The sequence below is a fragment of the Lontra canadensis genome, unplaced genomic scaffold (genome assembly GCF_010015895.1).
Source record: "Lontra canadensis isolate GAN:19392208 unplaced genomic scaffold, GSC_riverotter_1.0 scaffold59, whole genome shotgun sequence".
In the NCBI taxonomy this organism is placed as follows: Eukaryota; Metazoa; Chordata; class Mammalia; order Carnivora; family Mustelidae; genus Lontra; species Lontra canadensis.
The window spans coordinates 6,369,512-6,384,456 of NW_022631053.1; the positions used below are offsets into that span (position 1 = coordinate 6,369,512).

Sequence of the window (14,945 nt, forward strand, 5' to 3'; positions counted from 1 at the left end):
ACAGCCAAAATTAAACTTTTGGTGTATTTCCTTATAGTTTTGTGTGTGCATATGTGCACGTAATAAGTAATCTTATTTGTGGCGTTTGTAATCTGATTTCTTAATGTTAACAGAATAGGAGGTTAAATCATCACTTAAAAAATAGTGTCTGCAGCCCCATTTGGATTCCTCTCCAGTTCTGCTTGATTACATCAGCAATAGAAGACCATTGATTGCTTTCATTGAGTGGGGGTGGAACCACCTTGTTCTGGTTAAACAGACTGCCTGATCCTGTGCTTTTCCCTTACATTTAAAAGCTGAAGCCTTTGTGAAATGCCATTGAGGTAGCTACTCTGACTTATCCTTGGTCTCAAATTTCACACTTAATAGGGTAATTTTGCCTTTTTGGTGACATTCTTCAAGTAGACATTTCTAGTTAGATCATTCCCTAATCCTATTTTAGCAAGAAAGTATAAGAGACATATTTCTACTATTATTACTTTGCATTTAAAGATTAAAATGTTCTGGTCCTTTAATGATACTCATTTTTTTTTATTATCCTTATGTTTCTCTCCTTAAAGTAATAGTAATAGATGCTAAGCATAGATACCGATTGCAAATATACAAGGTTATAATTCATTTTAAAAGTATATTTAATTGTTAGATTAGATTCATCCAGTGGTGAATCAACTGGTACTAATACCACCCCTGAATGCTGCTTTTTTTCCTGTCTTATTTATCCTAAATCCCGATAATCCTGATTCAAAAAACCCACAAAAAACGAACAAAACAAACCCAAGTACTAAGCTTCTTTTTGTCAGCTACCATTTTTTTGGATACCAAATCAAAAGCTACATTAAATATTTTAAGTAATATTGCGAAGAGTTCTGTAGTCATATGGTTTGAAAATGTTAGCATTAGGCAAAAATTCAGGAAGTAGAGAATTATCATTCTCATTTTTTTACTGGTGCTCCTCAGAGTTCCATAACCTGACATCCGAAGTTATTTTGAAGGTGCTGTTTTAAATTGTCTGATTCTGCTGATAGGGAGAGGTGGATTTAGAAAGTATTCTATTCCTGGGGCACCTGGGTGGCTCAGTTGGTTGAGCATCCAACTCTTGATCTCAGTTCAGGTCTTGATCTCAGGCTCGTGAGTTTGAGCCCTCAATGGGCTCCTTGCTGGGTGTGGAGCCTACTTAAAAAGAAAGAAAAAAAGAAATTATTCTATTCCTCGCTGAAATTTCAAGAGACTTTTTCTTACCCCAGTTGGTACAAGTCAGAAGATTCAAATAATAAATAATCCTCACTTAGCCTGATTGCAGTAATAAGCATCGGAGGGAGTATTGATATTTTTGATGATTATGACATTAAGTGACCTGAAGGTTACCATACCAGATGCATATGATGGGTCATTCCTGCCATAAGCCAGCCAGAATAAGCAGCAGTGAGGTTATCTCTGTTCTTAGAGAGAGCCCCCCTGAGTCCTGAACATGGTAATTAAAAGCAAGAAAGTGACAGGAGCTGCTTTTTAAGCGATAACTGTTGTTCATTTGAATTACAATTCTCCTTGGCCCTCCACCTGCTTTCTTACTGGTCTGGCCTACCTTCTTTCAGGCCCAGGCCTGGGAGTGCTTGCAAGATATAGTTGGGGTAAAATGTTGACTTTTGGTGGACACCACGGAGTCACATTGATGCAGATAAGGCACATGGCTGTGGCAGGATTCAGCTCCTTCATCAATTTTCAGGTTAGTATGGCTGAATCAATTATAGTTTGTAGAAGTTCCCTTACTGCAGACTTTACTGGCAGTTGAGACTGGGATCTTTCTTCCATGAGAGACATGGTGCTTTACCACATTACTTTGGAATACAATGTTGGACATGGTTGCAGTCATATGGAAAACTACTACTGTAGATATTTGTCTAATTATTCAAACTTTTATTCTTTTAGACAACCCTTCCTCAGACAGTTTTCTTGGCTCAGGAGACTTAAGAACCTTTGGCCAGAGTGCAAATGGCCAGTGGAGAAATTCCACTCCAGCATCAGGTTCAACTTTACAAAAATCAAGAAACAGCCGAAGTCTTTACCTCGAAACCCGAAAGACCTCAAGGTAGGTATTCTGGCCTCCTAGTTAACAAGCCTTTCCTCTAATATGAGAGAAAATGGCCATAACATCGTTGTTTACATTGGTATATTTTATTTTATTTTATTTTATTTTATTTTATTTTATTTTATTTTATTTTATTTTATGCAATACGGTGGTTTTATTAAAGCACAGGGACAGAACCTGTGGGCAGAAAGAACTGCTGCCCCAGGATTGTGAGGAGCAACTCAACATTGGCATTTTATTATTTGTTTGTTTTTTTAAGATTTTATTTATTTATTTGACAGAGAGGTAGAAAACACAAGTAGGCAGAGCAGCAGGCAGAGAGACAAGCAGGCTCTCCACTGAGCAGGGAGCCCAACATGGGGCTCGATCCCAGGATCCTGGGATCATGACCTGACCTGAAGGCAGACGCTTAACCAGCTGAGCCACCTAAGGGCCCCAATGTTGGCATTTTAAAGGACTAACACTGTTTCTGAATTTTAAACTGTGAAAATATGGACAAATCCATTTTAAACCTTCAACTTTTAATTTACTTGGTGCTGAATTTTGGTGACAGCCAAAGTTTCTCATTAGAGGAGAGTTTTGAGGGAAATCTTGGTGCATATGAGTATTTTGGGATCAGTATGGCTATTTTGAATCTTGGAATTTGAATCGTGGAAATAGTTCAATTTTTACAACTTCAGTAGCAAAGAAATCAGTACATTTTATAGGCTCTCCCATGAGCAGAGACCTGGCTTAAACCAAAGAAGTTCTGTACCTCATGGCCTTAGTCAACTAGACCTAAACTTCTTTTCTTAGAAAACAGAGTTACAAAGAGCTTCTTCCTTTTTAGCCCAATTTCTTAAGGGCTGCCTATTCCCTCACCAAGCTTATACTGATCATTAAAGACAGATGAAATTTGGCTTAGAAACTTCTCCCTCAGGAACTTTATTAGTAAAATATTTCTTTTTTAAAATATTATTTATGACTTCTTAAATTTTACCGTGATGGTGGATTTTAGGAATGTGGGGTCATTTAATTTCCTGCTTAGGCAAGGCTAAGCTTTCTGGTGTTGATAGAAACCAATGAGATGACTTTTATTTTGTGATTATTAGCACATGGACTTTGGAAACGTGTCAGTACTCCCAGGGCTGGTCTTCCCCACTTCTTAATATATTTTTAAATTACATAAGAATTCATTAATGCATTCATATTGTAAAAGTTAAAACGTTGCCATTAAAACTAAAGATGCTTGACCATTCCTCATAATCTTATTTCCCTCCCCTTGGTGTGTTTCCTTCCAAACCTTTCCCTATGGGTTTTTTTTTTTTCTTTTTTCTTTTTTTCCTCCTATATAGTAGGCCATGTATACTATGAATTGTATAGTGCTATTTTGTTTTCATTAAAGATTTCATATATGTATCATTTGGCAAGTTGCTTTTTTTTTTTAAACTAGGTAAGGCCATACTGTTATTTTTTTAAATAACAGTATTATAGAAACAAATACATGTGCTTTGTAAAAAATCAGAAAATACAGATAGGTAAAAATAAAATGTAAAAACATCATGCTTCCACCAGTGAGAGATCACCACTGTAATATCCTAGTATGTATCTTTTCAGATATTTTTCTCTGCATTTACATGCATTTTTTTCAATGTGGTGGTTGCTCTTAAGTCTCTTAAATCTAGAACAGCCCCTTTTTCTTATGACATGACTTTTTCTGCATGTTTCACCTTTTGGATTTGATAGGTTTCTTCCTCATAGTATTATTTTGTCATCTCTCCTCTGTATTTTTTTTTTTTTTTTTGTAAACTAGATCTTTGTCTTGAATAAAAGCTGGTGCTGTGTTATATCACCTTAGAAAATCTACAAATCTGTTTCTCCTCATCAGTGATACTGGATTGACCTCTGGATTAGGGAGATGACAATGTGGTCCTCTTGTACAGTTAGTTTTTTTTTTCCCCCTTGTGATGACTAGAATGTAATCTAAATGATGTTACTTGGGCAATTTTATCCATGACCAATTTCACATCAGCCTTATAGTTACTCATATCAATTGATAATCCTTACCTGATAATTTTTTAAAATTGAGGTGAGATTGACATATATTATATTAGCTTTAGGTATATAACATAATGATTCAATATTTGTATATATTGCAAAATGACCTCAGTAAGTCTAGTTAACATCTGTTGTCATATGTAGTTATAAAATAGTTTTTTCTTCTAATGAGAACTTTTAAGACCTACTCTCTTAACAACTTATAAATAAGCAATACAGTATTGTTACTATTTTTTTAAAGATTTTATTTATTTATTTGACAGAGAGAGATCATAAGTAGGCAGAGAGGCAGGCGGGGGTGGGGGGAGCAGGTTCCCTGCTGAGCAGAGAACCCAAAGCGGGGCTTGATCCCAGGACCCTGACTGAGATCATGACCTGAGCTGAAGGCAGAGACTTAACTCACTGAGCCACCTAGGCACCCCAGTATTATTAATTGTAGTCATCATTTTATACATTACATTTCCAGGACTTACTTATTTTATATTTTGAAGTTGGTGCCTTTTAACCTTCTTTGACCTGATAATAGTTTTATTAGAGTTACTGAAATAGTACTTTTCCAGTGTTACCATTTCTTCTGTATTTATTTTCATTCTGCTTTGAAGGGGAGGGTTTTTTTCCATATTAGGTAGAGTTGTTTGGTTACCCTGATGGGATACCCTTCCCATCTACTGGGAAGGCAAGCGATAGGATTAGATCTTTCTTTTTCATAACCAGTTTTTCAAAGTAGGTGTCTTTTTTGGTCTTTTTTTCTTGCCATTTCATGTGCTTCAGATGAGGTTTTCTGTTCTTCTTTAGTGTCATTCCAGATTCAGTGTGTTCCTGTCCAATAGAATCATTACTCTTTTAATGTTCACATTCTCACAACTTTGGCCACCAGGAGCTCCTTCAGGCTCACTGCTGTGTCTGGCCCAATCTCTTTAATTGTAGGTAGCATACTTGCTTTCTGGCATTGCAAGATGCCCTCCCACTGGTTTTTGTTTAGAAGAAAGACTTTTGCATTAAACACACACGCACTCTAGAAAGCAGCAATGCAAAAGGCATCGTGGGAAATTCATTATATCTTCACCAGACAAATTATAGTGCCCTTGCCTTCTTTTTGTAGCAGCATCCACCCATCCTAAGGCAGTAAGCCTGTTCCTGGAATTCTGACTCCTTGTTTCCTTCCCCACTCTAACATACAGAGAAACCATTGTAATTTGTAGACATACAGAGCATGTAAGTGATTTTAAGTTTTTATTTTAATTCCAGTTAACATACAGTGTTATATTAGTTTCAGGTGTACAATATAGTGATTCAACACTTCCACACATCTACCCCCATGCTCATTAAAACGGTACACTCCTTAATCCCCATCACCTGTTTCACCTGTCTCTCCTATCTCCACCTCCTCTCTGGTAGCCATTAGTTTGTTCTGTATAATTAAGAGTCTGTTTCTTGATTTGTCTCTTTTTTTTCCCCCTTTGAGAGAGCATGTATGTACTTTTTAATTTTCTTTACACCTAGTCTGATTTCATTTGGATCCAGACCAAAAGTACTGACTTAAAGAGTTGCTTCCACTGAATTCGGCTTAGTCGGCTGTGTATCTCTGTTTTGCATCCTCAACCAGAAAGAAAAGAAAAAGAGAAAAATCAGTATGCTGAGAGCAAGTAGCTCATCCTTGCAGGACAATAACAAATGAAAAAGACCACATAGAAAGAACTTTAAATTTATTAATCTAGTCTTAGAGATAAGACTGGGTTTTAAGTTCACAAAAGTATTTTTCCTGCCAGTTTTTTCCCCATTCTTTGGGGGGCACAAACAGTTTAAAGAAGCAAAAACAAAATTCTCCTTCAGAGGAGGTAAATGGGCCAGAAGAATTGAGAGAGTGATGTAGCCTAGGAGAAAGCCTTCTGGTTGTTTTTAATGAAGGAAGGGAGCCATCTGTTGGTTTTTTAAGGAAATTTTAAAATTCAGTTTAAAAGCTTCATTGAAAGGCTTCAGCTTTATCCATCTTTGCGTATTTAATCTTAAAATAAGTCCCTCCAAAGGGCCTGGGGGAGGAGGCTGCAGCAAGTAAATAGAAAGTGTAAGTTAGATCCTTCAGACCCAGATTTTCTAAAGAAGTCTAACGTGATATGCTTGTTGTCATACTGCATAGGTCTTTGGTTCCTGACCAAAGGAACTGTAAAGCCAAGAAATACAATTTTAGGTGTTTGATAATTACAGTATGGCAGAATCTGATGGAGCAACCCATGGATCATTTCTTATATATTTCCCTCAAATGGTACATCCCTCATTCTATTGGTGTTGGTTTTGTTGACACTTTGGTTGTTTTTGTTATTTCTTGGAAGTAAAAATCACTAGGTTTGATTTTCTTGTTGTTCTTTTCTTACAAACTCTGGTTTTTGTGTGTGTGTGTGTGTGTGTGTTTTTTTTTTTTTTTTTTAGTGGATTATCAAACACTTTTACGGGAAAGTCAAACCATCACTGCCATGTGTCTGCATATGAAAAATCTTTTCCTATTAAGCCTGTTCCAAGTCCATCTTGGAGTGGTTCATGTCGTCGAAACCTTTTGAGCCCCAAGAAAACGCAGAGGCGACATGTTAGTACAGCAGAAGAGGTAAGGAAAACCTGCAACAAAGGCTGCTAAAGGTTAGAATCTTTCCCTGTACCTAGCCATTCATTCCCTCTGATTTAGATGTTTATTAACCATTCCATTTACTTAATCCTTTCTGTGCTTTTTCTTTCTTAATTTTTTGAGTGCTGTCATCTGTGCTAAAGAAATTAGAGATTTTAGCGGGACTTCATCATTTCTCTTACTGCTTTCAATTCTTGTTAAAGAGCAGACTTAATTTTCAGTATTTTCTAAATTACTTCTCATACATCAAACTATCTCTTTTCTTTTGGACCCTTCCTCAACTTGTGTTTCTTGTGACAAAACTGTTAACCTTGCTGGATTTGATAAAATACTGGCCCTTATTTCTTATTAGGATAATTTTTCCCTCACTATAAAAGGAAAATCAAGAAGCCAGCTAAATAATTAATGTCCCTTCATTATGGGTAAGAAGATCTTTGAGATCATAGATATTCCCTCAAAGAAAGATATTTTGTTGACATTTTGGTTGTTATATGCATAAGCCTAAAGGAAAAAAACCTAAAGGAAAAAAAAGATCAATTCTGTAAATATAATATGGCATGTAATTTATGTGGCAGAGAATGTGCTCATATCTGTTAAATATTTACGCATCTAGTCAGCTTTGGACTGCTTGCTATGAGGATACAAATAAATAACAATACCTTATAGTTACGTAGCCTATAGAGTTTCCAGTATGCTTTTCACATGTATTATTATGTTGAATCATTTTAATTTTGTGAAATAGGTAGAGATGAGGTAATACCCACATTTTAAACACATTAGGAGGGTAAAGGTCAGAGGTCACACAGCTAGTAAAAGACCTGGCCATCCTACAGCCCAGGTCTTTGGGAGTCTAGTCTGGTATGCTTCCTGTTATACAACACAGCGGTGTGCTTCCAGCCTTTCGGGAGCTTACAGATTGGAGAGTCAAGAATACAGCATTTCATGCTAAATAATTAATTTCGTAATGAAGATCTTTTAAGTGGCAAAACATGATTATTTGTGATATGGTTAGTGAAAATCCTATACATTCTGTTTGGTGTTATGTTTGTATTGAATCTGAAAAATGAAGCAGAGGGTGACAGAACTAGTAAGTCACATTTAGTAGAGAAAGGGGAGAGAAGAGACTGGCAGCAGTTGCCTTTGGTGAGAGCTGAGCAACAGTTACAAAAGTGAGATTTATTTTTCACTTTTGTACTACTAAATTTAGTACCATGTATGTGTTAGTTATTACATAAATAGTTTTAGATTACTGGGGTTGTGCTTCTGCTGGAGCCTAGGCAGCCTGCAGGCTACAGAGACACTTGTGGGGAAGAAGACGGCAGCAGTGTGGTGGCTGGATATTGTACCCCCAAGCCTCCCCTACCTCCCATGGCTGCCACTGAGATCACGGCATCCTTAAGATTATCTGTCATTCACCCACTAGCCAAGCAGTCCTTTGAACCACTCAGCCCCTTCTCTTTTCACTTCTACCTCCACCTGAGGACTTGGGCCAGCTGGGTTATATTCAGCCCTCCCAGCCGCAGGCTGGCCCACTAAAGGACGTGAAACTGGAGTTCCCCTTCCTTCTACAGTGCTAAGAAAATGGCAGGGACTGAATCTATCCCACGCAACAAGAGATGCAGAAAATTTGGAGTCAACCAGCTGTTTGTAGGTCTATATTCTGCTATGAAAAGCGACTTGCTTTTAGTATAGAACTACCACATCACCCATATAAGCCTAGTAAGACAAAATATAGGACCAAACTTTATTAAATCAGAGTATCAACAGATTATTTAGATATTTAGTCTCAGATAGTATGGATAATCTAGATTAAAACATAATACTTTTTCCCCCCCCGGGAATAAAGAATTTACTGGTGGGGAGCTCACGAAGTGGAAGAAAAGTTACTTTCCATGGAAATATTGAGATCTTCCAAGGGAGAAGCAGTTGCTTATGTTGAAGAAGGAAAGTTAAGTATTGATTTTACTGCTGGATTTATCACTTTCAGGAATCTAAATCTATAAAAATAACATGATGTTGTTACCACTGCACTGTTCAGTCTTACAACAGGAGTTTAAAGAGAATATATAAAGAAGAATTTGGAAATATGTAAGTGGTGACTGGACCACCACTTGGCTATTGGCTGATTTAAGGACATCATTAAAGAACTGTACTATCAAATAGGGTAACCACTAGTCCTATGCACTACTTATATTAGTTCAGTTAAAATAAGATAAAGATTTAGTTTTTCAGTCGCACTAGCCACATTTCAGGTACACATATTGCTAGTGGCTACCATATCAGACATATTGCTAGTGGCTACCGTATTGGACAGTGCGGTATAGAATATCTCCAATATAACTAACACTGTTTAGAGGATATGGATTTCTGTTTGGGAAAGAGAAAATACTAGGGATTTTTAAAATGTAAAACAGTAAAAACTCAAAGTTTCTTTTCATATATATGTTGTTTCCAGGCATGCTTCTCCGCAGCATATTGAGCAACATTTTAAGATGTTGGACTTCTTAATAAATGACACTGGTGGTTTTAGTCTTTAAAAACAAAACAAAACAAACTTTACAGTTTTGTTATAACCAAGAATTTGGGGCTTAAAAACAGAAAGTTGTTGAACTATGCACTTTTGATATTGAAATTTATGTTTATTGTATAAAGCGATTACTTAGAATCGAAGTTAGGAGATTTATGAAGTTATCTGAGTAATTTATATTGAAAGGTTTTACTGTTCTCTGTTAGATTTTTATAATTTTACAGACAGTTTTATGGAGACTCTTAACAAGCATCTAAGTGCAAGAATCTGCCACATTTTTTAAAAAATAGAATTCAGCACCTTATTTACCTTTATATTGTTTTAAACTTTCCTTTGTCCTTTATTATGTTTAAAACATAACATTAGCCAATTTCTTTTACTTTAACATATTATCCAATTATTACTTCCTTTCCTCTTAATTTCCTAATTTGCTTATTCAGTAGAAATAGCTTAATAAGTAATGTATAGAGAAAGATGTTTTCTTTTACTTTATAGTACCAGATGCTCCAAAAAAGAATTGTGTTTCAAGTTTGAAGAGACTTACCTTTTTGCATGTTATTTTGGTAAAGCCAAATGTTATATATGTTCTTGAGAGAGTTGCGGGACTATCTTTTCTTTGCCTGAAATAGCAGATAAGTTCTTGTGACCTTTAAATTGTCATGTAGAACAGTAAAAAATTCTTAACCTTTTTTCTATAATTTCTTTTTTAGACCATAGTTGAAACTGAAAATATGAGGCTTCAAGAGACCTCAGATAATTATTTGGAATACAGAACATCTCTTCCTGTTTATTTTATGGTGTCTAATGACTATGAGGCTGTTCCGGTTTAGACAGAGGTTTTTCTTTGAAAAGATGGAGAAAATAATCTGTGGGTGACTTATGTATGTTTAATTGATTTTAAAAAATCAGTTCATTACCTTGAATTAATCTAGATTTGTCATAATTTACTTTAGCTGAGTCAATAGCACGTTGGTTCTTCGTGTTTTATTTAGAAGTATAAACATTTATTCTTTCTTTCTTTCTTTCTTTCTTTCTTTCTTTCTTTCTTTTTAAAGACTTTTTATTTATTTATTCAACAGACAGAGATCACAAGTAGGCGGAGAGGCAGGCAGAGAGGGAAGGGGAAGCAGGCTCCCCACTGAGCAGAGAGCCCGATGCAGGGCTCGATCCCAGGACCCTGGGATCATGACCTGAGCTGAAGGCAGAGTAACCCACTGAGCCACCCAGGTGCCCCTAAAAATTTATCCTAAGAAACTATTTTGCTATGTGATATGAGGGAGGAGAGAAGTGTTTTTTAACTTTTTACAATTGAAGTCTGTAGGGTACCACAGGCAAAGATCCTTTCTATGTCACTGTTCTCAGTGTGTTTGTGAAGTCTTCATGTTTTGGGGGTATTTCTTTACATTCCCTTGGTAGTCAAAGTAACCTCTTACCCCAATTTCTGTGCTTTATTTTCCTTCCTATGATGTGATAATGTAGTCAAACCTTTGTAAAATTTAGTTTGGTAGGACAATGGAAATGAACTACAATGATTGGTTAATTAAGAGTTAATTTTCATGACCCAGGTGGTATTACTCTTCTGATTTTCCTTCACTCCCTCCATTTTCTCACTCCTGAAAACAACATACTGTTAACCTCATTGTATTGTGGATTATGAATTAGGTTATTTGGTGTAGTGGGAATGTAGGATCAACTTTGGTGGTTGTTCAAAAATTTCAGTCATTAAAGTGCCAGGTAACACAGCTTTTTCACTATGGAGTTGGTTGACAGTCTCTTACAATCTAATAATCTGTAATGATGCTTCATTCTTCAGACTGTCTACTTAAAGAACCTTTATAACAGCAAATTTAGGTTTTAATAAAAAGGCATTTATTTTAATTACAGCTTTAAAAAATATTTTTAGATTTTTCTTTATTATTATTCATTTGAGACAGATACAGAGACAGAGAGAGAGCGCACGCATGCACGAAGGGGGAGAGGCAGAGGGAGAGGGAGAAGCAGACTCCCCATTGAGCAGAGAGCCCGACATGGGGCTCGATCCCAAGACCTGGAGATCATGACCTGAGCCGAAGGCAGAGGCTTAACCATCTGAGCCACCCAGACGCCCCTTAATTACAGCTTTTAAATTTATCTCCCAGATACTCAATGGCCTCCCCATTACAACAGCCAAAACGTACAGATTTGGTGATTGATAATAATGTATACCTGCTAACCATTATCACCTTTGTGCTCTTACTGAAGTGCCTGTCCAATACTGTAGACCATCTCTTCACAAACACTAGGAAAAAGGACTGCTGTCATCTTAAATACAGTATTAATTGTATAAGGGATAAAATAAAGGAGTTTATTTTCTTCATATAGAAAATTGCAATTTTTTTTTCTCTTGGGCCTGTTTTTCCTCCAAATGCTTAACTAATTCTACCTTATTACTCATCTATTCAAATTTAAGGATAGCTCTTTTTCATAAGGAGTTGTCATGCTTCACAGTTCAAGGTGAATCTTGTTAGATCAGTAACATTATAGTGACAATGTGATTGACAGTTACTATGTAGCAAACAGTGACCAAGAAGAAAAAACTTAATGTTTGTTTGCCTTTGCATAGATAGTTGCTTAATTTCATTCTGCTTTTAACATTTATAACTGAATAAAATGCTTATGCACATTGAAATGTCATAGTGCAGGATGTAGCTAGCCCTGGCACAAAATATTAAAATTATTTCATGAAGATTGGTGGTTGTGTTAAACTGTATATAAGATTTTTTTAAAAAGTACCAGGGCATACTATTTAGTGAATGCAGCCCACTGCTTCTGGGGATCAGTATAGAATAAACGTTTTCCTATGGTTACAAGTCCATGTGTAATCTGGTTCTCTGCCAATTAACCTCTCTTACTGCTCTGCCGATTCACACTGATGTCACTTTTCCTTTTTTTTTTTTTTTTTTAATTTTATTTATTTGACAGAGACAGTGAGAGACAGAACACAAGCAGGGGGAGTGGGAGAGGGAAAAGCAGGCTTCCCTCTGAGCAGGAAGCCCGATGCAGGACCAGATCCCAGGAGCCTGGGATCACAACCTGAGGTCAAGGCAGACGGTTAACGACTGAACCTCCCAGGCGCCCCATTACCTCACTTTTCCTTGAACACATTAAGCACATACCTGTCTCAGGACCTTTGCGTTTGCTATCCTTCAACCTGGAATAGTCTTTTATAAATTTCTATGACATACCTCTTACCTTGATACAGGTTTCTGTTGAAATACCACCTTTTTAAAGGGGTCTTACCTGTTCTTGCTCTTTCCTCTCCATCATTTTCTATTCCCTTTAATTTTTCATACTATCTGACTAATCTTGTTTACTGTTCCTTTTAACTATAATGTAAATTCCACAAGGACGGGAATTTTATTTTATTTTATTCAGTGCAGTATCTCTAGTGAGTGGTGCTTAGTAGGTATTCAAAGTCAATAAATGAATTCAGTATTGAGGCTTAGGAAGAAGAGTAAATATTGGAGATGGAAACCATCTCTGGAAAAAAATACTTATACTCTTAAAAATTAGATAAAGTAGAAAACAGCAAGGTATCCCACTCTGATTTTGACTCTTCTGGTTACTTCCTTATAGTTTTTCTAGTAGATGTCAGGAATTGTAGGGTTTATTAGAATCCTAATTGAGAGATCCTCAAATATTTTGTTTCTGGCACTCTATCAGTTGACTCAAAAGTGATTGCCTACTAGCCTTCTGGTTTCATATCCTAGAGCCTGTCTGCATTGTTATTTACATATGTGTCCCATAATTTTCCGAAATATACTAGCTGGTATTTATTTCATTTAACTCTTCTTATAATTTTCTAGAATATCTCTAAGGATAATTCTTAATTATCTTGAGGGATTCTATCTGAACTTTGGCAGAACTTCTGGGAATCTAGATGCTGTTTTGAAAAAAAATCTTCTTCACTGGTTGTGTCTAAGATTTCTTTCTTTCTTTTTTTTTTCTTTTCTTTTTTTTTTTTTTTTTAATATAGACAGTCCAAGAAGAAGAAAGAGAGATTTACAGACAGCTGCTACAGATGGTCACAGGGAAACAGTTTTCTGTAGCAAAACCTACCACACACTTTCCTTTACACCTGTGAGTCACAGAAACATATTTCAAATGAATTTAATTCTCATTTTGTCATTTGATATTGAAACTATATTCTTCTCTTACTAGGTCTCGATGTCTTAGTTCCAGTAAGAATACTTTGAAAGACTCACTGTTTAAAAATGGAAACTCTTGTGCAGCTCAGATCATTGGCTCTGATACTTCATCATCTGGATCTGCCAGCATTTTAACTGCCCAGGAACAACTGTCCCACAGTGTGTATTCCTTATCGTCTTATGCCCCAGATGTTGTGGCATTCGGATCCAAAGATTCCGATCCTCTCCATCAACCCCAACATCACCACTCTCTTCTACATCAGCCAGATCACTTACCAGCTTCAAATACACAATCAGAAGGTGAAATTGGTCTCGTATAACTATATTTTCAATCCAAATAGCCAGTTAACTGTTGATGGGATCCGTGTGAATCATAGGCAAGGTTGTAATCTGAATGTAACGTAACTAACATGTAAGAAACTTCAAATACATTTAATTCAGTTAGTCTTACCACAAATAAGCTAAACCTGCAAGTGACTTACTTTTTTCTTACATGGAGATGCAGATGATTTCATATATTTTACTTAAAAGATTAACTTCCTGAGCAGAGTCTAGGGTCAGCACAGTCAGCCCAATTACTTCAGTACTTTCTCTGTCTCTAGTACTTTACAGTGACCATTAAGTACTGAATTAAGTATTGAAGTAAAAGTTCTTAACCAGGTAATGTTTTAAAAAGTTGTGTAGTAAGTTTATGCATTTTAGAATGGTCATCAGCAAATTTCAGAAACAAAATGAGTTTTCTACCTAAGTTTCAGTTAACTGAAATATCTAGACTCTGCACTCCAGTTAATGAAGGTTTTCTGTGATAATTTCGTTTGCTTAGTTTTCCTCTTCTGTAGGTATGTATTGTGTATGTTTATGATAGTATGTATTTAGGTATATAACTTAAAACAAGTTTTAGGTTAAATGGTTAGACATTATGATCTTTTGATAGATCATTCTCTAAGGCTCTTACCTCCTTCCTCAGATTTATTTATTTATTTATTTATTTTAAGATATTCTTCACTTTCTTAAAATTTCACTTGGGGATTAAAATTGTTGGTGGCTTCATTATATACCTACATGTATTCATGAAAACCTTTATAAAATTTTGTGAGATGATTTACTGGTAACTACCATTAAAAAAGCCTTTAACCTAAGACACATAAGTTGTATGACAAAGGGTTAGATGCAACTTAACTGAAACAAATATACTATAGTACATTGAAGTGTTTCCTTACTTTTCTTGTACCATTTAATAAATATTCTAAATGAGGTTCTAATCATTTCGATTAGGACATGATCCTCTAGAAGGACACAATTCCTGCCTTTATCAACACAAAAATAAATGATGAAATGATAGAATTTGTACGTTTTAGACTCTGCTACTTCTATAGCTGTTTCTGTCTTTCTACCTTCTGTTCCTCCTTCCCTTCTTTCACCTTATTCAGTCTCGTGGTAGTTCATGAACTAAAAACTTTTGAGAAATATTGGCTTGTTCTTGTTCCCCAG

At 35.9% G+C, this 14,945-nt stretch overlaps 1 protein-coding gene across 8 annotated transcripts in view; it reads left to right on the forward strand.

Moving 5' to 3' along the window:
• The window catches only part of SENP1 (SUMO specific peptidase 1), a 52,498-nt gene that overhangs the window by 10,937 nt on the left and 26,616 nt on the right, over window positions 1–14,945 (forward strand). For all 8 annotated transcript variants that reach the window (XM_032876925.1, XM_032876928.1, XM_032876927.1 and 5 more), the window contains 4 exons: window positions 1,927–2,086; window positions 6,551–6,722; window positions 13,283–13,386; window positions 13,468–13,754. In XM_032876925.1, the coding sequence (XP_032732816.1) occupies window positions 1,927–2,086; window positions 6,551–6,722; window positions 13,283–13,386; window positions 13,468–13,754 (723 nt within the window). The remainder of the gene's footprint in view (window positions 1–1,926; window positions 2,087–6,550; window positions 6,723–13,282; window positions 13,387–13,467; window positions 13,755–14,945) is intronic.